The sequence below is a fragment of the Neoarius graeffei genome, chromosome 23 (assembly GCF_027579695.1).
Source record: "Neoarius graeffei isolate fNeoGra1 chromosome 23, fNeoGra1.pri, whole genome shotgun sequence".
Taxonomy (NCBI): domain Eukaryota; kingdom Metazoa; phylum Chordata; class Actinopteri; order Siluriformes; family Ariidae; genus Neoarius; species Neoarius graeffei.
The window spans coordinates 53,546,400-53,573,173 of NC_083591.1; the positions used below are offsets into that span (position 1 = coordinate 53,546,400).

A 26,774-nucleotide genomic window follows, 5' to 3' on the forward strand; every position below is an offset into this window, starting at 1 on the left:
CGATACGGATCCCGGTTACGGACCTTGAGCGACTCGCTCGTTCACAACAACAAACTTGGTAGAATTTTTTTTTTTTGTCAACATATTTTTTTTTTATAAGATTTATTTATAAGATTATCAAAAATCTTGTAAATTTTTGCCAGCATTTCTCAGGAGAATAGCATTAATTTTACAGCATGGACAGCAATAACGACAGTGTTCACAGTGAAAGCGAGTTTTACTACCCTGAGGAAGAAGAAATAAAAGAAAACATTTCAGGAGAAAGATAAAAACCTCTAACTGTTGCTAACGCCGAGCAAAAACATGGCTGAATCCTGAATGACTCAATTTTGTATAAATAGGGGACTACATAGGCGGCAAAATGTAGTTTTTTTCCCTGCCATGGAAGTGCACTTGTATACCGAGGAGGAAGCAATTTGCATTACAGCCGTGAATGAGGATTCAAAATGGCGGCTCGGCTCAGTTTTCCCTTTCGGGCGCTCTCGTTTTCTGTTAGAATTTCATCTCATCTCATTATCTCTAGCCGCTTTATCCTTCTACAGGGTCGCAGGCGAGCTGGAGCCTATCCCAGCTGACTACGGGCGAAAGGCGGGGTACACCCTGGACAAGTCGCCAGGTCATCACAGGGCCGACACAGAGACACAGACAACCATTCACGCTCACATTCACACCTACGGTCAATTTAGAGTCACCAGTTAACCTAACCTGCATGTCTTTGGACTGTGGGGGAAACCGGAGCACCCGGAGGAAACCCACGCGGACACGGGGAGAACATGCAAACTCTGCACAGAAAGGCCCTCGCCGGCCACGGGGCTCGAACCCGGACCTTCTTGCTGTGAGGCGACAGCGCTAACCACTACACCATCGTGCCGCCCCTGTTAGAATTTGGTAAAGAAAAAATAAATATTATTTACCAGCTTAAGGCCGGTCCGTATGGTGAAATACATTTTATACACACAGTATTGGGTCATGGTGAAGCAGGAAAAAATAGGGGAGAACTTAGGGCCACATGGAGATAAATTTATTAATTGTTCCCTTTTTTTTTTTTAAATGAATAAAATTGGAAGTTTGCAAGTTTTTTTTAATTCAGTAGCTTTCGGTCCACTAAACAAAAATAATTGAGTGACGGGGAAAATTCTTTTTACGACCTATGCTTGAAAAATCTGAAAGGCAGTACAGCTTTAAAATATCAACCTGATCAGAAAGAAGAATCCTCTCTCCATCTGTTCTCTGGAGGCTTTTAAAATATTTTATCATGCGTTTTTGCTTTATTTATTTGTACACCAGATGGATAAGATGAACACTGAACTTTTTGTGCTTGGTCAGTTTTAAAATAAATGATGTAATCTTTACAGATTTGGGATTAGTGATAATCCTGAAACAGTGGGTAACCTTTATTTATTTATTTTTCTCTTGATGGAAAATTCTTAGTTTTTGTGACTGCGGTGAAGTTGATACGGTTAAAGACGTAGAAAAACACGAGTCGACAGAACCGTTGTCAGCAAACACCAACACGTTTTGTGTAAATGTCGAGGCTGAGATCATGCACAACTCAGCAAATTCAAAACCCCTTCTTTAGCCGAGTCAGCTCCAGACCGAGAGATTAGAGAGTCGCAGCTCCTGACGACATCATCTGTTTTGGTCTTTTTAAAGCAGTTAAACATAAAAGTAAATCAGTACAAGGCATGTTCAGTTCCCAGTGCTGATTGCTCATCTTCAACTTCAAGCACATTGTTATCAGCAAGTTTTTTGCAAGCTTGAGAGGATGAACCGAGGCGAAGATCATGTTGTAGAAATTCAGGCTGGTGAAGCAAGTGAGGTTTCGGGGGAGTGAGTCAGGCAGGAAGCTGCAGGACGGGTGAAACCGCTCAGGAATGCACCCAGATCAAATTTCAGTACCACGCCAAGGGAGTGCTGGGTGACGTGATGGTGTAATATCCATCTCCTGATGAATTGCGTCACGATACGCTTTTCTGGACTTTGCTGTAATATTGCGTCATCGAGAATCAAATATCCCATCATTCGACACGAGGCCAAGGCCAGAGAAGGAAATACATGGCGGTCGGTTGGTCATTGCCCTCCTGTTTGTTTGGTTCTGGGCTCAGGAATTGAACATCATGTGTTCAGAGGCTACTGTTTCATCAGACCAGCTTTCTCTTTCATAAGGAGTCACATGCACGGATGAATTGAATGCAGTGTGAAACAGAGAAGCTGTATCTCTTTGTTTTCTCTCTGTACGGTACAACGGAGGAGTTTCAATCCAGCGAAGCAAAAAGTACTCGTGTAAATTTTTTTTTTTAAGGCCACACCAATTGAATTAGTTGGTTCTCAGATTTTTTCAGGAAAAATACGAAGCGAGCGGGCGAAATAAAAATGAAAAAAAAATGCTCTGATGGTAAAATTAGCGGTGGAAATAGACCAAACAATACAGGCCAACCGGTAAACAGACAGGCTAAATGAACGATTGAATTACAGTCAATTGAACATCTACAATGCACAGAAAAAAAAGGTTTGACCAGGAGTAGGCCACTTCAAGTCTTTAACGAAAGTAAAAGGGGCGATTTGATTGGTTTTCAACGTCACGTGATCTCACATCACGTGACCTTTTCTGTTGGTGGGAATTTGATTTTGATTTTTTTTTTCATTTTGCATTTTCTTCAAGCGGCGATTCCGAGAACCAACTAATCGAATTGGTGTGGCCTTAAAAGGAAAATCTCACAAACATTGCGCGAAAAGTTGGTCTTTATGTCCTTTTTATTTAAAAAAAAAAATGCTGCATGTTTGAATTTGTTCTTAACGATATAACCACTAAAGTGGTGAAAATAGACGGGACTGGTTTTCATCAAGGAGGCCGCCATAACTCCAATCAGGCGTGATGTCGTTTTCCGCGAGCACAGCGGAGGTTTATAAGTGTATGCTCTATTAGACTATAGTATAATATTATGACTTGCCGCATGACTTCTCGGTCAATTTGTTTGTATTTCTTGACACACATTGCGCCAATTCAGGATTGGAAAAGGAATCAAAATAAAGTAGTGGCCAGTTTATTTAAAAATGTTATTTATCAGCTGGGAGGTCCGTATGGTGAAATACCGTGACTGAGGTCTTGAAAGTACTGAGCGAGGCCCTCTGGGCCAAGGTCAGTATTCAAGGCCGAGGTCACGATATTTCACCATACGGACCGACCTTAAGCTGGTAAATAATGTATTTTATTTTTTTCTTTACCAAATTCTAACAGAAAACGAGAGCGCCCGAAAGGGAAAACCGAGCCGAGCCGCCATTTTGAATCCTCATTCATGGCTGGAATGCAAATTGCTTCCTCCTCGGTATACAAGTGCACTTCCATGGCAGGGAAGAAAAAAAAAAACCTACGTTTTGCCACCTATGTCGTCCCCTATTTATACAAAATTGAGTCATTCAGGATTCAGCCATGTTTTTGCTCGGCGTTAGCAACAGTTAGAGGTTTTTAGCTTTCTCCTGAAATTTTTATTTTATTTTATTTTGTCTTCCTCAGGGTAGTGAAACTCGCTTTCGCTATCCATGATGTAAAATTAATGCTATTCTCCTGAGAAATGCTGGCAAAAATTTATAAGATTTTTGATAATCTTATAAATAAGTCTTATAAAAAAGATAAATGTTGAGAAAAATTGCTACCATGTTTGTTGTTGTGAACGAGCGAGTCGCCAGAGGTCCGTGCCGTAGGATACGGACCCGCTCACCAGCCAATCAGAGCGCAGGATTTGATGGAAACCTGACCGCAAAAAAAAAAAATTTATATATAAATAATTTTAATTTATTTATCTGCTTATCTTCAATCTGTTTGATGCGTGACGCGGTATGCCGTCGTGCTGTCTGTGTTTTGTGATGAAACAAAGTCGGGATCACATCTGGCTGTCGTTTCTGCCTTGTGTCTCACTTCTTCCCGGTGACATTTTATTAATTTTTTTCATCCAAGTCCTCTACAAATCCACAATCTTCTGTAAAATGCTCACTGCACAACTTGCTGCTTTTTCCACGAGTAAAGTTTTCTCGCTTTACTTGATGAAGCCACTCGGCCAAATGTCTTGGATCCGGGACGGAATGAGGAGGAAGGAAGCCGTGCGGAATCCTACGTCACACAGCGCCACCTTTGTTTTCATCTCCTAATACATTCATCCATCCAATATATCTGGCTAATCCAGTATGTCCGCACCCGGGGAAATGGCCCGATGGACTGATCTTACAACTTTTAACATGTTTAAGCTAAAGTCCGTTTAATTTTTTTCCATCTAGGACGTCTTGTATTAATGTATAATGATATTTCATAACCCAGTAATTTCAAAGTTTCCTGGTTCATTGAATTATTTTTATTTATTTATTTTTAAATGTACTTCTGGTGCATATTCCTACGCACTTCAAATTAAGACGCGTAATATCTTTTGACTCGGACAGCTTCGAAACGTTTCTACGGAAACCTGCTGTTAAAAAGTAATTAGCTTTTCGTAGCGCTGGGGTTAATGTTGTTTAACAGGAAGGAAATCTACTGGATCCAGTAAATTGAATTGATCTCCAGATCACCTCTGACACGAAATAGTGGGCCTTTCTGACCTGACACGGTTTATTTGTATGGTTTTAATAGTACGCGTGTAGGTTTAAGGATGTGCCACAGCAGCGAGGATTGATCAGACATTTTCCAATCGTTTGGGAAGCTTTCCTGATTACCGATTGGATCCCAAGCCCTGTTTCTTTATCGATCGGTACGTCACTCCATTCATGCTCGCTTTACCGACATGTAAAGCTCCTCCAGTATTGCGCTGTATCACGATGCTCCCATCACCGTGTTTCACTGTCAGCATGATGTATTCAGAACCTATGCGCAACCTTTCTTTCTCCAAACTTGACATGCTGAATTACTTGGAGTTTTATTTTTGTTTCATCAGACCAGGGCTCTGTTTTTAGACGTGCAACTTTTTCATCTTGGGAAGCTTCTTTACCTTAATCACGGTCGGAAAGATTTCATACAATTAATGGCAAAGTCTTTTCTAACAACGCCATGTGCAATTTGCATGAGGACTTTTTTTTTTTTTTTCTCTTCCCCTTCTTCTGGGACATGTTATGCGCTGGAAGAATTTCTATTTATTTATTTTTAAATAGGCGCAAAAAATGTCCAATTTTTATTTCCCCTTACTGAAGCTCAAGTTCTACTTTTAAAGGTTATCTTCCACAATTTCTCTTAGGGGCTTTCACACATTTGTACTTCATTAAACCCGTGTCGCTGTAAAATTACCTCATCTCAGCGTCTTCATGGATAATGTATAGGGTTCCCGACGAGGAGAACAAACCCACAGGAATGTTTATGAAACGTCTCAATTCTGAGGCTAAATTGCACAAATGTGAGCCAACTTTAATTATAACTTCTATTACGATAAATATGAGAACTTTAAAAGCAGAACTGAAAGCACACTTCTTGGTGTGTCGTTTAGCTGCTATAGAGCTGCTATAATAAAAAAAAAAACACACCCTCCATGGCAATTCTGTACTTTTTGGTTCTTTTCTTTTCAGATCAAGTTTCCAGGTGTGTGTGTGTGTGTGTGTGTGTGTCCCACATTTAACATGATGTCTAAGCTACAGATGGACTAGATGATGGATTTGTCACGATACTCGGACGTTTCTATGATGCATGATGTGTCTCACGATATATAGATTTGCTAACAAACTGCCAGCAAGTCTGTCATGTTGTATTTGCATGGAGAGTTTACAGGGAACTGAAACCAACCAGACGTTTATAATTTTATTTTCTGGAAAGTGGGAGGGAGGGGGGAATATAAACAAATGAATAACACATATTGTATGAATTTTTAATTATTTTAAAAATCCTGTCCTGGTACCACATTACCTGCAGTGTCTCAAAGTGTATTGTGCCGCTTTAATTTTATTGCAATATCAGTCTTGCAGTGGTATGCAAAAGTTTGGGCACCCCTGGTCAAAATTGCTGTTACTGTGAACAGTTAAACGAGATGAAATGATCTCCAAAAGTCAAAGTTAAAGATGACTCATTCCCTTTATATTTTAAGCAAAAACATTTCATCTTTTACATTTTCAAAATGACAAAGGGACTGAAGCAAAAGTTTAGGCACCCTGCATGGTTAGTAGGGCTGGATATCACCAGATACTTCACGATACGATACTATGGCGATATTTTGCCCACGATAACGATAATATCACGGTGCAGCGATTCTGCGATAATCGATATATTGCAAGAAATTTCAACCACATCACGATATCTGTGTCACTGAAGAAAATCAGAATTTATTGACCACTGTAAAATTACATTTCACATACATAACTACACACTCTTGCCAGACATATATTTGTCTCTATTCCACTGCTGGCAAAACCAAGAGTTGCTTCACTACAACATACAGAAAATTCCCATTTCTGTGCTAGTATTCTCAACTTTTCTGTAAGCATGGAGTGCTGCTTAACAAGCAGAATCAAATTGTTTTATGAAAACTTAAAACTTGCACTGCAGACTGCACATACATTTCAGTGCTAACACTAATATCAATTTGTTCTTTGTAAACTTGAGAACATGTACCGGAGAACATTTAACTTGTGCTTATTTTGCAGGAACAACACACTGTCTGAAACACATTGAAAAGTGCAGTGGGCATCTTAGTCTCCCTGAGCACAATTATGAAACAAAGTGCAGTGTGGGTCGGTGTTCACACACTGAAACTGAGCTGAAACCTCAGTGAATCACGTTTCTTCTGAACTTTGAGTAAATACTCAAAATAAAATGCAGTGTCTCACACACTAAAATTGAAAATGCAAGATAAAGTGCAGCTTCTTGCCTTTGGCCTTAAATGACCAAATTAAGTTCACAGTTACAGTAAGTCACACATCACTGAAGTAGACGGGAGGACTTTGGCGCTGTCCAGTGTAGTTTGCTTCGGGTCGGGTTTCGGTGGCTCCGGCTGAGCTAATATGTCGGGGTGGTGTCGTGCTAAGTAAGTTCGCAAGTTTGTTGTGTTACCTGAATATCTAATTGGAGCAAAACAGGTTTTGCAGAGTGCGTACTCTTTGTCCGGCTCACTTTTTTTTTTTTTTTTTCTCCTTTCCTTTGGAATCCAAAGTGCCTCCAAACATCTGCCTTAAAGTTTGGCGGCATCTCTAGGCTTACGTTAACAGCCATGCTTGCTTGCTTTTTTTTTTTTTTTTTCTCCTCACTGCAACCGCCGGGGGAAAAAAGAGAAGATGAAGAGTGCCTTGCAGTGAGGGAGCGGCACAGCGACACCTCGCGGAGCGGAGGTGCGGAAGTCGTACTGGATTTACAACCCGTCTGAAACATGATTTATTATTTGAAAAAATATCGATATTCAAATTTTGAGTATCGATATTGAATCGGAAGACAAAGTATCGCGATATATCGCCGTATCGATGTTTTTGCACACCCCTAATGGTTAGTACCTAGTAACGCCCCCTTTGGCAAGCATCACAGCTTGTAAACACTTTTTGTAGCCAGCTAATAATCTTTCGGTTCTTCCCTGGGGGATTTTCACACATTCATCCTTGCAAAAGACTTCCAGTTCTACAAGTTTCTTGGGCTGTCTTGCATGCACTGCTCTTTTGAGATCTGTCCACAGATTTTCAATGATGTTTAGGTCAGGGGACTGTGAGGGCCTGGGCAAAACCTTCAGCTTGGGCCTCTTGAGGTATTCCATTGTAGATTTTGAGGTGTGTTTTGGATCATCTTATTGTAGGACCCTTCGACTTTTTTACAGATGGTGCAGTGATTCATTTTGCCCTGCGTCATGCGTATTTTACGCAATTTTAAAATAAATGACGCAGATGTTTTGCTTGTGGTGCGTATTTTTGACGCAAGGTCGCACTCGGAACATCCTCGAGTTACTTCTCTTCATTCAGGATATAGAGCGAAGGGATGTAGCTCGAGGTTGTTCCGAGTGGCAAGGTCCTAACGATGCTATATTTTTCTCGTTCAACATGACTGAACTGTTGTTATAATGCTTCATTTATCGACTACTATAGTCTTTTTTACTTGGCGGGTCTATATTTAGCTTCGTTTAATTCCGTCAGCAACGTGTCGGCAATTTCATTGGCTGGAAAGCTTTGGCATATGCAAATCCTTTCCAGTCTCGATTTGAAGCAAGTGAAAATAGCGCTCTCGTACTAATCGATAAAATTTATGTTTGCCAAAGCATTTCTTTGCGGTAATAAAAGATCGATCTAAATTTGTTTCTACTTACCAAACATATGAATAGCGCCTGTGATTGATGGTGAAGCTGCCAGGAAGGAGTGGGGTGAATTAAAACAAGTAGTCAAGGCTGAGAACTACCCAAGAGACAGGATGTGGCAGCTGTGGGAATGTGTCCAGCTCTACCACCCTGAGTTCCCCAACATGATCAAGCTAGCACAGCTTGCCTTAACCTCTGCAGTGCATACTGCTGGCTGTGAAAGGGGCTTCTCAGTGCAGAACCAGATTCTCACTAAAGGCAGAAACAGACTAACCATTGAAAAGCAACATCACTTGATGAACATAAAAACAAGCATCCTTACTAATGCCGCTTTTCCACTACAAACGCGGCTGAGTTGGGCTGAGTCGAGCTGAGCGGGGCTGTTGGAGTTGCATTTCGACTACAACCGCGCTGAACCGTGCTGGCTGGAAGTGGGTGGATACATTGGGTGGAGTTAGCGAAAGTGGGTGGACGTTACGTGATGTCGTTAAGCAGCGCAAACAGTGACATCAGTGATCTTTTAAGCGGTAGTCTCACGACCCGAATAGTAAACAATAAACATGGAGGACATGGAGTCATTAGTGTTGCTGGTCTTGGTGCTGTGGCTTGTTGTCACCGACAACGCCAACAGATACTGGCAAGAGCGTATAGATGAGGCGAGGCGCATAAGGCTTCAGAAATTCTCGTAACTCGTAATTCTCCTTCTTCCGGGTTTACGGTGTTTACAGATCCCAGCGTGCTCGCGGGGCGTGTGTGGGCGTGTGAGGACACTCCTCCTCACCAATCAGTGCACAGGGGAGTGTCTGCTCACGCCCCCAGCCTCACTCGGCACGGTTTGGCTCGCTTCAGCCCCGCTCCAAAACGGTGCGAGTTTTAGGGGCTAAGCAGGGCTGAAGCGAGCCGAGTCGTGCTGTTTTTTGGTAGTCGAAACGTGAGCCGTGTCGGGCTGAAGCGAGCTGAAAAAGGGTAGTGGAAAAGGGCCATAAGTCAGACATGATTGAGATGAATCTGGATCACTTGAAAAAAAAAAACAAGCAAAGAAGAATTTCTCAGTGAAGAAATGTTACAGTAGCTAAACCATAAACATGATAAATGTCATTATTAATTGTGAAAAAGTTAATCTTGTCTGATGTCACAAAAGTCAAGTGCCAAAGATATTGACGTTTTTTTTAATATTTGAATTCTAGTCAAAACAGCCATAATAACTATTCTGTTTAATTCCATACTTTTTTATTCTGAAAATTATTTTTGTTTGCTTAGATGAATAGCTCACACAATTGTTCACATGTTGGAATTAAATGATTTAAGTGTGAACAGTGATAACTATTGTGTTTTTTGTTTTCAAAGTGTGTATTGTAATTTTGACTCACTGATTTAATATGTGGTGAGTCAGTTTGACTCAGTCATTAGGAGCAAAATGAATCACTGATGGTGTGATGTTTTGCTTCCAGAATTTGCTGGTATTTATTCAAATCCAGGCTTCCCTTGACCAATGAAATGTGCCCTGTGCCACTGGCTGCAACACAATCCCAAAGCATGATCGATCCACACCCATGCTTCAGAGTTGGAGAGGTGTTCTTTTCCTGGAATTTGGCACCCTTTTTTCTCCAAACATACCTTTGCACATTGTGGCCAGAAAGTTCTATTTTGATTTCATCAGTCCACAGGACTTGTTTCCAAAATGCATCAGTCTTATTGAGATGTTCATTTGCAGACTTCAGACGCTGAATTTTGTGGCTAGGACGCAGGAACGGTTTTCTTCTGATGACTCTTCCATGAAGGTCATATTTGTTCAGGTGTTGCTGCATAGTAGAACAGCGCACCACCACTCCAGGGTCTGCTAAATCTTTCTTGTTTTTATTTGCCTTTCTAGCAATCCAACGAGCAGTTCTTTCAGAAAGTTTTCTTCATCTTCCAGACTTCACCTTGATCTCTACTGTTTCTGTTAACTGCCATTTCTTAATAACATTACAATCTGAGGAAACGGCTACCTGAAAACACTTTGCTATGTTCTTGTAGCCTTCTCCTGCTTTGTGAGCATCAATTATTTTATTATTCAGAATGCGACGGAGTTGCTTAGAGGAGCCCATGGCTGTTGATTTTAGGGACAAGTTTGAGGAGTCAGAGAATTTATACAGCTTTGAAATCTGCATCATCTGACCTTTCCTAATGAATAATTTGAACAAGCCACAGCTCAATAAGGCCAAAAAAAAAAAGTGTTTCTGGTAACCCGACCGATCGAGAATTTCCGCGTTGAGATTGCCAACCGTAAAGTTTTTATTACAAATTTCCCTCGATATTTTAGTGTAAGCGGCTTTAGTTTGTCATAATTTTTTGTTTCAACGCGTTCAAGTTGTGAAAGAAACGATAAAAAGTAAAATGTTTCGCCACTTCTATCAGCCCTCCTGCATAAACATGGAAGCGCACTTGTATACTGAAGGAGGAAGGCAAAACTGAGCCGAGCCGCCATTTTGAATCCTCATTCAAGGCTGTAATGCAAATTGCTTCCTCTTCAGTATACAAGTGCACTTCCATGGCAGGAAAAACACTACGTTTTGCCGCCTATGTAGTCCCCTATTTATACAAATAGGAGTCATTCAGGATTCAGCCATGTTTTTGCTCGGTGTTTTTGCTCGACCCAAGTTCTACAGTAGGCTAGGCTAGGCCGTCTGCTTTTAATGGAAGTAGCCTAGCCTAGGACGTTATTTTCACGTTATTTCTTGATAAGGTGTTTTCACGTTATTACATGAAAATATCATGAAATAACGTGATGATTTCGTATCATGAAATTGTGATGTTATTACATGATAAATATATTGTAAAAACGTGATAACCTTCTTAACAATATCTTTTCACATAATTACTTGATTCTAAGCCTTTTTTTTTTTTTTTTTTTTTGAGCATGGCGGCAATACGCTTCCGTAGATCATAACTCGAACTCTTGCGATATTTTTTTTTTTTTATTCGTTTAAAGATTTAAAACACTTATTTTATTATGATGTGTGGTATAAAGGATTCTGTGCCAAAATACTATTTTGTAAGATGTTTACTTGTGTTAATTTTTTCGAACAAAATAAAAAAATTAAGAAGAGAACTTTTTCCTACCTACCGACCTTATTTTAGTATTTCCTGTTACCTGAAACACACTATACTTTTTTTTTTTTTTTTTTTTGGGGCCTAAGCTAATTAAGGTCTGGAACCTTGGTAAAAGTTACCTGAGAACTCAAATGTATTGGGGTGCCCAAACTTTTGCATGGTATTCCTTTTCTTTTTTCACTCTCCAATTGTACAAAACAAAAATAATACACAAATCTTGCAGAAAACGCTGAAAAGAAATGTTGTCTTTACCTTTATGCCTTTTGGTGATCAGTTCATCTTCTGCTCACTGAGGCCAAGTTTACATTAGACCGTATCTGTCTCGTTTTCTTCGCGGATGCACTGTCCGTTTACATTAAAACGCCGGGAAACGGGAATCCGTCAGGGTCCACGTATTCAATCCAGATCGTGTCTGGTCCGGTGCTGTGTGAACATTGAGATACGCGGATACGCTGTGCTGAGCTCCAGCTGGTGTCGTCATTGGACAACGTCACTGTGACATCCACCTTCCTGATTCGCTGGCGTTGGTCATGTGACGCGACTGCTGAAAAACGGCGCGGACTTCCGCCTTGTATCACCTTTCATTAAAGAGTATAAAAGTATGAAAATACTGCAAATACTGATGCAAATACTGCCCATTGTGTAGTTATGATGGTCTTTAGGCTTGCCATCCTTCCACTTGCAAGTGGTAAGTGACTTGCGCACAGCGGCTCAGTCCCGAATCGCTGCTCGTGCACTACACTCGCGCGCTCTGTGAGCTGCGCAGGGCCGGAGTGCGCACCCTCCAGAGGGCACTCGCTGTTCAGGGCGGAGTGATTTGGAGCGCAGCCGCTGAGGAGGAAGCGATGAACCGCACTGACACATTTCTCAACTTGCGTGCTGAATTAGTCATGTGATTAGCGTATCCATGTATTGGCATTGCTGTGTGCACGCTAATCGTTTTTAAAAACGTTAATCTGATGATCCGCTGATACGGTCTAATGTAAACCCCACCTTAACTATTCACCGTAACAGACATTTTCAGTAAGGGTGCCCAAACTTTTGCATGCCACTGTATATCCTCACGTCGTCCAGCCACAGCTGGTTTGCGCATCATGGAGTCGACTATTGTCCTTGTCGGAGGTCTGCACTTTCCAAGTGCCCTTGTGGTTTATTAATTAGAATTTATAATAAGGTAATTTATCTTTCTAAACATCTGTTCAACAGTACTGTTAGCAAAATTGCACATCATGCTGTACAGTGGATATAAAAAGTACACACACCCCGTTAAAATAATAGCTTTTTCTGATGTTAAAAAAAAAATGAGACCACGATAAATAATTTCAAGACTTTTCTGACCTATAACCTGTACAATTCAATTGGAAAACATTTGTTAGGGTAAAAACGTATATAAAATAAACAATGTACAGTAAGCTGGTTGGATAAGTGTGCACACCCTTAAACTAATATGTTGTTGAACCACCTTTTGATTTAATTACAGCATTGAGTCTTTTTGGGTCGGAGTCTATCAGCCTGACACGTCTAGACTTGGTAATGTTTGCCCACTCTTCCTTGCAAAAGTGCTCCAAATCTGTCAGATTGTGAGGGCGTGTCTTGTGCACAGCCCTCTACAGGTCACCCCACAGATTTTCAATTGGATTTAGGTCTGGGCTCTGGCTGGGCTGTTCCAAAACCTTTTTTTTTTTTTTTTGGGTGGGGGGTCATTTGTTCTGAAAGATGAACTTCATCTTCAGCTTTCTAGCAGACACCTGAAGGTTTTGGGCCAAAGTTGACTGGTATTTAGAACTGTTCATAATTCCCTCCACCTTGACTAAAGCCCCTGTTCCAGCTGAAGAAAAACAACCCCAAAACATGATGCTGCCACCACCATGCTTCACCGTGGGGTTGGGGTTCTTTTGGTGATGCACAGTGGTGTTTTTGCGTCAAACATACCTTTTTGGAATCGTGGCCAAAAAGTTCAACCTTGGTTTCATCAGACTATAATGCATTTTCCCACATGCTTTTGGGAGAGTTGATGATTTTTTTTTTTTTTTTGCAAAATTTAGCTGCGCCTGGATGTTTTTCTTTGACCCTGCTTCATAGTCCAGACATACGGAGAATACGGGAGATTGCCGTCACATGTAGTGCACAACCAGTACTTGCCAGAAATTCCTGCAGCTCCTTCAGTGTTGCTGTCGGCCTCTCGGCAGCCTCCCTGACCAGTTTTCATCTTGTCTTTTCATCAATTTTGGAGGGACGTCCAGTTCTCGGTAATGTCACTGTTGTCCTGTATTTTCTCCACTTCTTGATGACGGTCTTCACTGTGCTCCATGGTATATCTAATGCCGTGGAAATGTTTTTGTACCCTTCTCCTGACTGATCCCTTTCAACAGTGAGATCCCTCTGATGCTTTGTAAGCTCTCTGTGAACCCTGGCTTTTGCTGGAGGATGCAACTGAGTAAATGTCTGAACTTTATTTGGGGTTAATCAGAGTCATTTTCACTGGCGGCAGGTGTGAACCCAAAAACACTGAATGCTGTAATTAAATCAAAAGGTGCTTCAACAAAGTATTAGTTTAAGGGTGTGCACACTTGCGCAACCAGCTTATTTTATGGTTTTTTTTGTTTGTTTGTTTTTTTAAATTGAGCTGTACAGGTTATCGGTCACATTAAAGGTGGGAATAGTTTTGAAATTTATTTATCATGGTCTCATTTTTTTACATCAGGAAAAAAACGGTCATTTTAACAGGGTATGTACTTTTTATATCCTGGACTTTCTTCATGTATGATGATATGTGGTGATGGTTTTATCCAGGGCTTTGAACCAGAATTTTTTTCCTATTGGTTCGTTCCGAACAGAAACGGAATTTTAACGTTTCCGGTTTTGGGTTCCACCATTAAATAGACGTTCCCGAACCGGTTAGAACAAAAAAATTTCGTTCCCGGAACGGTTAATTACGTTCCCTGTCAGCTGTTTAACAAATGGCTATAAAATTATGTCTCTGTCTCATCCAGCTTAAGCCAAATGTAGGCTAATTCTATTACAACCTTCATTAAATAAGACAAGAAATAATTCAAAACAATTATTATTTCAAATGTTGGCGATTTGGATTCTCAGTATGTCTTCCCATCTACACAAACAGAAAAAGTGCCAAAAATGAAAGAGAATTCGTTTAGTGCGTTACCAAAGGCTAGTCAGGCCCTATAGAGGGCTACCGCATGACGTCACCGCGCCGCGAGATTTTGTTAGGCGCCATATTGGAAGACCAAGTACACATCTATGCAAGTACATACATTCATAAAACAAACTACACCTGAAATGTAGCCAGGGCCGGTTCTGCCCTAATCTGGACCCGGGTGCAACATCGCGCAACCCCTCCCCCCCCAAAAAAAAAACACCAGTCTAAATCAGGACAACCATCACATAACTATAACTATAAACATTTTTATATCAACTATTTTAACTAAATGGGCTATAATAAATCAGCCTGCAGGCAGCCACGGCGGGCTGCCTCAGAAAAGTAACCATTTGTCCTACCTTAAAACTCGTTTTGCATTTTCTGCCTCCTTTTTTGTATTTTCAACCCTCCGTTTATTTTCTTTCCTTTTCTGAAAACCCGATTTGTGTCCAGACATTTTGTTCTGCTACCAACGAACTAACTCGTCAGGTCTCGTCTCTCGAGCCCGCGATGATTCCCGTGGGAAGGGCAACAACTGATACATTTTTACAAACAGCCAATAGGGAGGTTGCATCGTTCAGGCTCTTCTTTGCTCAGACACTCAGTAATGCACTTACTCACTTTATCACATGGAGACGTGATAGTAGTCCACCTTCCTGCTTTCTCCATTCAGTCAGCGAACGTCACGCAGGAAGTGAACCCCAGCGGGTCATAGAAACTTGCGCAGGAGAAGAATGACTTTTTTTTTAATTTGTAGGCTACGGAAACTTTGAGGAACGAAATAAAAACTGGTATTAACCGGTTACCATTTATTTTTAATAAGCGTTTCTGTTCCGGAACATAAAAAATAATAAAGTTTCTGGTTTCGTTTCTGTTCCATGTGAAATAGAAAAAGTTCCTGGTTTTCGTTCCTTGAACCGGTTCAAAGCCCTGGTTTTATCATATCACCCCTGAATAAGGTGCATTATTGGTTTCCCAAAGGTGCAAAAGTACATCTTACACTACGTTCAGACTGCAACCTGAAACGACCCATATCCGATTTGTTGTGAAATCCAATTTTTTTGTTAGGCCATTCACATTAGCAATTATATGAGACTTGTATGCGATCTCCAATATGAACGGAAAACGACCCAAAAGTGTCCCGCATGCGCAAATTGACACGTAATAAGCACATCTACGTAATACGTAAACAAAAAAAAGCGAACTCTTCAAGTTTAATGATTTCTTTTGTTTGTTTGTTTGTTTGTTTAATTATCTGGTTAGTGTTAAAGTGTGAGGTCTCGTGTGTGTTTTTGTTTCTGAACTGAAATGAAAACGTGTAGCCTGGTAACGAGGGTTGACTCCTAAATGTCTCTCTAATTTCTATATAAGTGCACTACATGTTACTAGGAAGTAATGGATTTTTAAACTCTATATAGTGCACTCGAGCTTCAGTAGGCAGTCGTTTGGGATGCGGCCGCTGTATTACCAAACTCTTAATTCAGGCTTAATAATTTGCACACATTTATTTCGTCATATTAATAAACTTTTTCTACATTTTTATAAATATTTATTTAGATTGTTTATAGCCAGCTGAATTCTGCAACTTCTCTCAGTGCTGGCTCAAGGTGCAGAAACACCAGTGCAGTTTGCGATGGAGATGAGGCGAGACCTGGCAATGTGGTACAGGATGGTTTAAGTTATAAATCAGTTATAGAAACTGTTTAATTTAATCAGGCTAACAGATCAACATCCAGGTCCCTACCAAATCCACCATTAGCTTGATCAATTCTATAAAAGTCTATTTAAATTCTGAAAACTGTACAAATGTTGTTTTCCACCAAAGAGGCGGGATTAGCCAACGCAGAATAGTGACGTTTGTCTCTTGTTGATGACGTGTAGGTGGCATGAATGCGACCTGTCCGGTCAGACTGCAGTCGCATGTGAAAATAACGGATATGCATCGGAATTAGGACCACATATCCAAGCGGCCTGGGTCGCATGTGAAAAAATCGGATCTGTGTCGTTCAGATTGTCAATAACAAATCGGATACAGGTCGCATATGGGTCATTTCAGGGTGCAGTCTGAACGTAGTCTTAAGCTCCCATTCAGTAGCTTAAATTGGGTGGATTTTTTTGTTTGTTTGTTTTAAAGGAATATCACGTACTGAAAGTTTTCATTAGCGCTTCTTTGTACAGTTTTGTTGTGCACTTTAGAACTTTTTTTTTTTCCTCCCCTACAAGTGAGTTCTTGATTTTTATCCTTGAAATGAGCAAAATGTTTTACTTTTGCTTTGCTTTTGTCCTCTCTCTCTCTCTCTCTCTCTCTCTCTCTCTCTCTCTCTCTCTCTCTCTCCCCAGGCCGAGGCGCAGCATTGTATCTGGTATGGAGAATGCGGCAGCTCGACTCTTCTCCCTGATAAGAAGTACAACTGTAACTACACAGGACCTCCTAAACCTCTGCCTAAAGATGGACAAGACCTCTTACTGGTATTTAACAGCTTTTTATTATTTTTCATTCGGGCCTTTTTAGCAGCAGCAGGAGAATAACAGGAAATGCAGCCATGTGGGTGCTGGACAACCGATATTTGTCGAAGGAATAATCTTGAATGTGTATTTTATTTTATTTACTTAAGGGTTGTTTTACAATCAGGGAACAAAGTCTGTGTCACAGGGGTCCAAAATTCAAATTGATTCAAACTGGTTCTTGTACGGTACCAGTTTTTAAGTGAAGGAGAAGTTAAAGAACAGATTTCAGGTAATTTTTTGACATGTGTATGGTAGTTTTGTGTAATCTGCTATAAGATAAAGAAGATTAAGTGTAGCTTTAAGCAGGGCTGGGAGAAACAAATGAAGTGATTCTCGGAGAGGACTTTTTTTTTTGACAATTCAGAATCCACAACTTACATAGTGCTTTTAAATATAAGGCTGTAAGCTTTGTGTTAGTTGTCTCTAATATTTATGTCCCAATATCTTGACCACATTTTAGGATGAAAATAATCATTTTAGATATGTTTTATATTGAAAAATTAGCTGTCTCGGAGAGGACTTTTTTTTTTTTTTTTTTTGGGACACAATTCCATACTAATTTGATCAAAATAGTCTGAAAACTTACTGGCATTCAACATTAAAACTTAACTATGTTTCCAATGATATGGAACCAAATATGTGTTTTATGGTATAAAGAATGATGTAAGCGCATCCCTTTTGGAGCTCCCTGTGGTCAAAAAAGCACTTTTTCTAAATGACACGAGTAATTTTGCTAAATATGACACACATTGCCATACATTCACCAAAAATAACCTTATCACCAAATTTTTTTTTGCATGGAAAATAGGGCTATCACAGGGCTACAATATACTATGTAGTGAGTAGGGAGTGATTTCGGACACAGGGTGTATCTCTGAATTCGGTGACTGAACAGGCAGGCTGTCTTAAGCCTCGGTCACAACCGGCCGTACGTGCTCCTACGGCCGGTCTACGTGCAAAAAACGCAAGAAATACACGGAGGGCGCGCATGTGACGTGCTGATTTTCGAGCCGTAGACCGGCCGCAGAGGTTCTTTGTCATGTCAAACTCTACGGGCGCTTACGTTTTTTTCAGGTTGCAAGACAAACTTACGGCTAACGCGCGTCTTTCTCCACGAACCAAAAAAAAAAAAAAGCAGCGATTTGGGCAAACGCCAAAAATCGCACGGCCAGAAAATCGTACGTCCGGTTGTGACCTAGGCTTTAGCCAGACTTTTATGTTCTTGTGTGCAGGACCTTTGCCCAGGTTTGGCCTACGGTAACCAGAGCATCTGCTGCGACACTCAGCAACTCCGTACCCTGAAAAGCAACATCCAGCTCCCCCTGCAGTACCTGTCCAGGTTTGGCTCCAGCCTCCCACATTAAAAGAACTGGACTATATTGACCTATGTTCATTTGAAATAACATTTTTATTATTATTATTATTATTATTTTATTTTTTTTTAAATGATGCTCTCATGACCTGTTTCTGAGTTTTCTGTCCTTTGTGCTAACAGCTCAGGGGCTTAGCCAGGATTGGTTTTCTGAAAGTAGGGCGTGTAACTTGGTCGCGACCGGGGGGTTATTTTATTTATATAATTTTAAATTTAATTTCTTATTCGTTAAGAAATCACTGTAATTATCAATAAAATCTTCTACAAATTTTTGCAATAAAAGTAGAACATTTATTTCTAGTGCATTTAAGACAAAATGCGAATTGCTGCAACGGTCCATTTGATTGATTTTCGTTTCGATTCTGCAACTAAATATAAAGGACAAACAAACTTCAGATTGTAAACTTTAATTAACAAAATCCCATTGAAATTTGTCTGGAAAGTTGAAGAAAACTTTCCAAATGCTGACTAGGGAACAGGATATGCAAGTGTAAAATGCTTAAAACAAAAGTTAAAATAAGGATATTTGGGCAACTTGAACTGATGAATTCCTGAGCGTTTGCTGAAACACGTCCTCCTAGGAATGGAATATCTTGGCTCAAGGACATTGATCATGTTTTTAAACCCATCGTTCTGTACGGTAGAGTATGGCCGCGTATCATAGGCGAGGTAGCCACTAGTAGCCTTAGAAATAGTTTCATTCAGTTCTGGTCCGTTGATAACATCAGTCGGTTTCAGCCGTCCCCGCAGACCTGGTTTTACTGCTTTCATACAGTGCTGAGCGTAAATGAGTGCACCCCCTTTGAAAAGGAGCATTTTAAACAATCTCTCAATGAACACACAGAATTTCCAAAATGTTGACAAGACAAAGTTTAATGTAACATCTGTTTAACTCATAATGTGAAAGTAAGGTTAATAATATAACTTGGATTACACACTTTTTCAGTTTTACTCAAATTAGTGTGGTGCAAAAATGAGTACACCCCACAACAAAAACTACTACATCTAGTACTTCGTATGGCCTCCATGATTTTTAATGACAGCACCAAGTCTTCTAGGCATGGAATGAACATAGGCCGTGTTTGGGGGTTTATAATAATAATAATAAGTTAAATTTATATAGCGCTAGAGATGCACCGATACCACATTTGTGAAAACCGATACGAGTATGAGTACTATCATTTCAGTACTTGCCGATACCGAGTACTACCGATACCGATACTGTTGATGTTATTAAAATATAATTTTTCAAAAATTGCAGCATTTGAATATTTAATAGGCCTACTTTATCTATTTCCCGTGAATGTTTTCTTTTTTTTTTTTTTTTTTTTAAGATATTTTTTTGGGCTTTTTGCACCTTTATTGGATAGGACAGTGTAGAGACAGGAAATGAGCGGGAGAGAGAGAGACGGGAAGGGATCGGGAAATGACCTCGGGCCGGAATCGAACCCGGGTCGCCCGCATTCATGGTATGGCGCCTTAACCACCTGAGCCACGACGCCCCCGAATGTTGTTTTCTAACTGGAGTGATCATGCACACGGGTTCACATTGACAATCTCCGCTGCTCCAGAAGCGCAGAGTAGCCTCGAGTCCACGTCACACAGCCAGACAGCGCCTCTTCACGGTAGCGCTTATCTTTTGCAACATTGTTACAATAATGTTGCAAAACCTAAGCGCTGCTGCACTAGGCCTACATAACAATGTTGCAAAAGAAGCGCTACCGTGAAATGAAGAGGCGCTGTCTGCTGGCAGTGTAACGTGGACTACAAGGCTATCTGCGCTTCCGTGTGCAACCTCTCTCGATTGTCGCGCAACATTCACTCCCAGAAAACTACACTCATTGCAAATAGCCTACACAAAGAATTAAATATTTAGCTGCTGCAATTTCTGAAAAAGGCTATTTATTTGGATTAGATTACAATGTCCAACTTTCGAAGTCAAGAAAGACTTGCACTCTTGCAACATGTAAGACCGATTGTTGATGAAGGGAGGAGAGAGCAGTGAGTTACCACATGCAGCGTGATCATTTCACTCCGCTGGTCACTTACCCCCTCTATCATCGGCCTTCCGCAACATTGCGGTCTTGGTTGACTTAAGGGTTGTTCTGGTGGTGCGCTTAAACTACTCCAATTACATTTAGCAACAAGACAAGGGCGTGAAAGGGAGGAGCAGTGACCATCGCAACATCACAGAGAGCGCACAAGATAACAGTGGCGGCCGGCGACGATGTATTATTTAATTTCCATCGCCAGTAATGCAGACTAAAATATGCCCCCCCCCCCCCCCCCCCCCCCCCATGTGCATGTGCGCACATCCTGCTGTGTGCTGCAGGAGAGTTGAATGCCTCGAGCACGCTCTTGTTCAGTCGCAGAACTTGTTAGGCAGACGCTGTTGCTGTCCATTCGCAACATCGCGTCCCGTGCTCGTGGAGCTCCATACCTGTAGATGGGACGTCAATTTCCTTGGTCTTAGCGTTGCCCTCAACTGAAACAAGTTGGAAAACTCAATCAGCCATTTCTTAAAGCTCTCTCTCTCACTCTTCACTCTTAAACTCTCCCGGTTGGACTCGTACTTAAAAACTCTGCCGGTTGGATTCACCTATACAAAAATCCGATTTTCATTTGTTTGTTAGTGAGTAGCCTGTCCTACAAAACCCTTACCTAGGCGAATAGCCAACATTAAAAAAGGACAACGTTGGGGATCTTAGCGTAGGCCTATCTGCGTATGGCAGCGAAAGGGAGTGGAGTGTGGAGAGATGTTTAAAATGACAGTGTTGGGGAAAGATGTTGTGACGGCACTGTTTCATGACTACGCAAACACATCTTCGTCATGGAAAAATGGGTTGTTGTCGAACAATTATTTTTTGTCTTCTGACGAAATTAGCCTACGCTCAATGCTTGAGATTTACAATTTTTTTCCCGGGAGAGGCTTTTTTTCCTTGAACGGACGCTGGCAAAAGGCGCTTCACGGAACACTATCGGCGCATGGTATAGCCTATCATATTATGCTCAAGCCTGAGCTCAACAATGCTTTTTTTTTTTTTTCTCTCTCGAATGGAACAAAAAGCGCTGCGGGGAACATTGGTATCGGTTCATGGTATCGGCAACTGTTTGACAAGTACGAGTATGAGTATATTAGTGGAGTATCGGGGCTGATGCCGATGCCAGTATCGGTGCATGCTTATATAGCGCCTTTGAAAAAACCCAAGGACGCTTTACAATTATAGACAAGGAAAGAAAAAAAATAAATAAATAAATAAAAAATATAAGTAAAAAGTCCACCAAGTAGGGGTCAGGATGTAATTCCTGTGGTGTAGCAGCCACAGTCCCATCAAAAGGCGCACGAAAACGAGTCCCACATCTCCAGCACCGCCGCCGTGACGCCGTCAGCAACATCGCTCGAACACCACGCCATGGATCCACAAAGCGAGCAGAGAAGCTCCGCCACGCAGAGCACTGGTACGTCCCAAACCGCCTGCACGGCCACCGAGCAACATCGCTTGGAACATCACGCCGAGCGTTAAAGCGCAGAGCGCTGGACAACCACGATGTAAAATGAGCAACGAGCTCACTGCAGTCCATAGCTGGGAGTGCAGGCATCGCCCACGGCGAACCAAGGCCTGGAGGGAACCGACGCCCAAATTAGGTCCGGAGCTACACCACAACCGGCGGACAAAACACTCAAACATCAAACTACACACACACACACACACACACACACAGGAAAAGAAATAAAATAAAAAAGCTCTAGTGAGAAGCGGCAGCCAGAACGCGCACGACGTACTCTCAACCGGAAACGAAAAAAAAAAAGCTTATGGCTGTGTTTTTATGAGAATTGGCCGTGTAAAACACGGCTCACTAGTTAAGCCTATGTAACAGCCATGCACTGAAGTGAATTGTTGTATCGTGTTTTTATATCCGTGTCAGGTGTCCAGCGTGCTTCTTCAACTTCATGACGCTGTTCTGCGAGCTGACCTGCAGCCCCCGGCAGAGCGAGTTCCTGAACGCCACCCAGTTCTCACGCGATCCTGTTGACAACAGCACCAACGTCGTCGAGCTCTCGTATTACATCAGCCAGGACTTTGCTAACGGTCAGTAATCGGAGGGTTTGAGCTGAATTGTGTCGAGTGCTGAGTGGTTCTTACATACAAGCAGTATTTTGTTTGGAAAAATTAAAGTGCATATCACGGGTAAATTCAGGAGCAAGATCAATGCAATTCTCCTATTTTATATTAAACTTTGGTCAAATATCTGTAACATTCTGCATTCTCTGCAATTTTTTTTTTTACCTTGCGCAATACCAGAAAAATTCAGTTGAAATCAAGCCGTTTGAGGCAAATTGGTCCGCCAATGAAAAAACTTGGCATTTGGATTTCCCGGCAAACATTGATTTTCGTGACGTCGCGTGCGGGACGCCTCCTTCTGAATCCTATGCCAGCGCTGGTTTGTTTATGAGAAAACGACCTGGTGGTTTTCTGCAAATTTCTTCAACGTTATCGTGTAATTATTAAAATGTTTAACAGATGTATCGTAGGAGGGTGGAGCAACACCAATCTTGATGGGATTAGCACTCATCGTTTCCCAAAAGACCGGACAATGAGAGAGAAATGGGAGCGCTTGGTCTACACAGGCTGACCAGACTCCCTTGGGATTTTTCCAGACACGTTTTATTTTATTTTTTTTTCTGCCGTAGACAGATGGCCTTGTGCAAAATTACCCTTCTGGATGAGTGTGTAAAGGGACATACTTTTCATATATTTAAAAACCAAACGAAATTGGTCCAGAATATGCACTTTAATACTCCTTTAGTTAATGTAAATGCAGCCATGTGTATGAGTGTTGATGCTAATTGGATAATCCTCCTCTCTCTCATCAGCTATGTACAATGCGTGTAAGGATGTACAGGCTCCATCCAGCAACGTGAAGGCCCTTAGTCTGCTGTGTGGCCGCGACGCCAGTGCCTGCACCCCCACCACCTGGATCCAGTACATGTTTGACATCAACAACGGCCAGGTTCCCTTCGCCATCGATCCCGTGTTCTCAGGTACAGACACGCGCGTGCGCACACGACACGGTTTAATGAAACTAATGGTTGATCTTAAGGACTCAGGAAGTCCGCTTGACTTTTTTTTTTCTTTTTTTTTTTTTTTTCTTCTATTTAAGTTATTCCACGAAATTGAGCCGTACATGAGCTGATAGCCAACAAGGCGCGTAGCACCGAGCTGGCTATGACCCATGTACAACGAGATTGAGTGAGTGGAATAACTGTTTTATTCTATCCACATTCACTGACTTTTGAGAAATGGAGAATTTTTTTTTTTGTTTGTTTGTTTCTGGGTGTTTTTTTTTTTTTTTTTTTTTTTTCCTTTTCAAATTCGATAAATTTAAAAAAAAAAATTATTTATCGAATTTGAAGAAATTTTTTTTTTTAAATATACAAACCAGCGAAATGACTGGAGCAATTTGTGAAAAATGCTATAATTCTTTTAAAAAAAAAACATTCTTACCATGAAATACTTTATTCCTTTTTTTTTTTTTTTTTTGGTATTGTTTGGGGGCGGTACGGTGGTGTAGTGGTTAGCGCTGTCGCCTCACAGCAAGAAGGTCCTGGGTTCGAGCCCCGGGGCCGGCGAGGGCCTTTCTGTGTGGAGTTTGCATGTTCTCCCCGTGTCCGCGTGGGTTTCCTCCGGGTGCTCCGGTTTCCCCCACAGTCCAAAGACATGCAGGTTAGGTTAACTGGTGACTCTAAATTGACCGTAGGTGTGAATGTGAGTGTGAATGGTTGTCTGTGTCTATGTGTCAGACCTGTGATGACCTGGCGACTTGTCCAGGGTGTACCCCGCCTTTCGCCCGTAGTCAGCTGGGATAGGCTCCAGCTTGCCTGCGACCCTGTAGAACAGGATAAAGCGGCTAGAGATAATGAGATGAGGTATTGTTTGGAGTTTCCTTCTTTTTGTTTAGGATTTGTTTGGCGGTTGTCAAACCAACTTAAAGGTGCATTCCTGCCACTGACTGGTCTGGAGTGTGGAACAGGAGATATTGTGCGGGGAAAAAACCTATTCTTTTAGCTTTTTTTTTTTTTTTTTTAAATACTTGATAATTTTGGGGTTTTGTTTATGAGCTGAGTGATTTTTGTTTATTTCGTCCTCGGTTGGTTCAGCAACACGTTCCTTCTCTCTACTGACGGTATATGAGCTGATAGCCTAGTAGTAGAGTAGCCAATCAGAGCGCACGATTAGTCATATCCAGTGAATGTGGCTAGAATAAAGTATTATACATACAGGACCCTTTTTCAATGGAATAAAAACGTGTTCCATTGCCTTCTAGCAGATTACGTTCATTTGGTTTGATAGCACGCGATATTGTTCGCGTATCGCTTATCCTGTGTGTATTACGTCACTCTATACAGTGGTGAATATGGATGCCAAGACGATGTTAAGTCACACGTCGTAGATGTAAAACTTCCGCACTAGCGACGAACATGGCCGCCAGGTTTGCTTTAAGTACAAAAGGTTTTGAAAGAGAAAGATGCATTGAACGTCGGTATATGAGCTGGTAGGCAAACAGAGTGCGCGATTGCTCATATCCAGTGAATGTGGATAGAATAATCGGTTCTATAATGAACCCTGTGGTTTGGATATCCTTTTGAATTGTTCGTTGATCGTGTCCAGGTGTTCCGCCCTCTGGAATGAGCTTCATGAATAACCAGACGTTCGGCTGCACCGAGTCTCTGGACGACGGCTCGGCACCGTGTTCGTGTCAGGACTGCAGTGCAGCTTGTGGGCCCTCACCCGTCCCTCCACCCATCCCTCCTCCATGGATCATTTTGGGCATCGACGCCATGTGTTTTATCATGTGGCTCTCGTACGCAGCCTTTATTCTCCTCTTTGCCGGCATGCTGGTTATAGCGCGGTGCTTCAGGTGAGAACATGAACGGGATCCGATCACTCTGAGCCATAATGACGAACGGGATCGCATCTCATTTCCTTTCAGAGAAAGGCTACTCAGAATGCACCACTTCGTCGTCTTCTGGTAACAGATGACCATGTGTTCGTCACCTTAATCACTTCGTTTCTTCTCCGTCTTTAGGAAAAGCGACATCGCGTCAGAATACGGCCCCATCCAAGACAGCAACGAGGCTCTTTCGCTGAACAGCGGCCCGATCAGGTTATCCAGTAAGTACCCTGGATCTATCCAAGAGATGATTTAACATCTTAGAGCAGTGATGCTGAATTCTTGTCATTTGGTAATAAACATTTCCTTTGTTTTATTGCGAATTCCAGGCAACGTGACGTGTTGCGAGTCTCTCGGCGAGCGCTTTGAGAATTTCCTCCGTCATGTCTTCAGCTGTTGGGGCTCGTTCTGTGTGCGCCGGCCCCTGCTGGTGATCTTGGTGAGCATCGTGCTTGTAGTGGTCTGCTGCATGGGTCTGAAGTACATGCGGATCACGACCGACCCGGTGCACCTTTGGTCGGGCCCTCACAGCCGCAGCAGGCTGGAGAAACAGTACTTCGACGAGCACTTTGGCCCGTTCTTCCGCACCGAACAGCTCATCATCACGACGCCACGGACCGACTGGTTTGTCTTCGAGTCCACTACCGGGCCCAATATCCCCTTCGCGCCCATTCTGAACATATCTCTGCTCCATCAGGTGAGGGAGCCTTATCCTGCACGTTCCTTTCATAACAGATCCTTGGCTCGCTTATGCTTAACCACCTTCTTTTCTTCCCTCGCCAAGATTCTGGATCTCCAGACCGCTATTGAGCAAATAGAGGCCGACTTTAATGGCGCGAAGGTGACCCTGAAGGACATCTGCATGTCTCCTCTGGCTCCCTACAACAACAACTGCACCATTCTGAGTGTGCTCAATTACTTCCAGAACAGCCACGAAGTCTTGGACCACATCTTCCGTGATGAGTTTTACATCTACTTCGATTACCACACACACTTCATGTACTGCGTAAGGTATGTTGGGTTTTTAAAAAATGTAAATGCATGTTTAAAGGTGCACCTTTTAAAAAAATGTTTTCTTGTACAAATAACTAAGATCAGGGGTTTTCAAAGTGTGGGAGAGTCAGCCTCCCCTCAGAGAGCAAATAAACAGTGCCCCCCCCTTACAATTTTTGTTGTTGCTATACTTAATGTTCCATTTGTATTTAAAAAAAAAAAAAAAATGGTTGTACACTTATTTTTTTCTTTTACACATTTTAAACATCTGTGCTTTTTCTTTTTAAAACATCTTGTTTTACACATTTTAAACATCTCATAGCATCGTTAGCTAGCACCTCTTGGCAGACAACACACTGTGGCAGTGGAGCATCTTCAGATCCAGTCCATGAAAATCCAAACTTTAAATAATCGTGGTCATACTTCCTTCTTTTTTCAGTCCCCCCAGGATTCCGCGAGC

At 41.7% G+C, this 26,774-nt stretch overlaps 1 protein-coding gene across 2 annotated transcripts in view; it reads left to right on the forward strand.

Moving 5' to 3' along the window:
- The window catches only part of npc1 (Niemann-Pick disease, type C1), a 76,427-nt gene that overhangs the window by 7,355 nt on the left and 42,298 nt on the right, over nucleotides 1-26,774 (forward strand). The window contains exons 2-9 of one of the 2 annotated variants that reach the window (XM_060906409.1): nucleotides 16,828-16,956; nucleotides 18,228-18,334; nucleotides 22,295-22,458; nucleotides 23,244-23,411; nucleotides 25,039-25,288; nucleotides 25,457-25,542; nucleotides 25,651-26,018; nucleotides 26,106-26,332. In XM_060906409.1, coding sequence (XP_060762392.1) covers nucleotides 16,828-16,956; nucleotides 18,228-18,334; nucleotides 22,295-22,458; nucleotides 23,244-23,411; nucleotides 25,039-25,288; nucleotides 25,457-25,542; nucleotides 25,651-26,018; nucleotides 26,106-26,332 — 1,499 coding nt within the window. Of the gene's footprint in view, nucleotides 1-16,827; nucleotides 16,957-18,227; nucleotides 18,335-21,142; nucleotides 22,014-22,294; nucleotides 22,459-23,243; nucleotides 23,412-25,038; nucleotides 25,289-25,456; nucleotides 25,543-25,650; nucleotides 26,019-26,105; nucleotides 26,333-26,774 lie in introns of those variants that run through there. The other variant, XM_060906410.1, reaches the window with a different exon arrangement.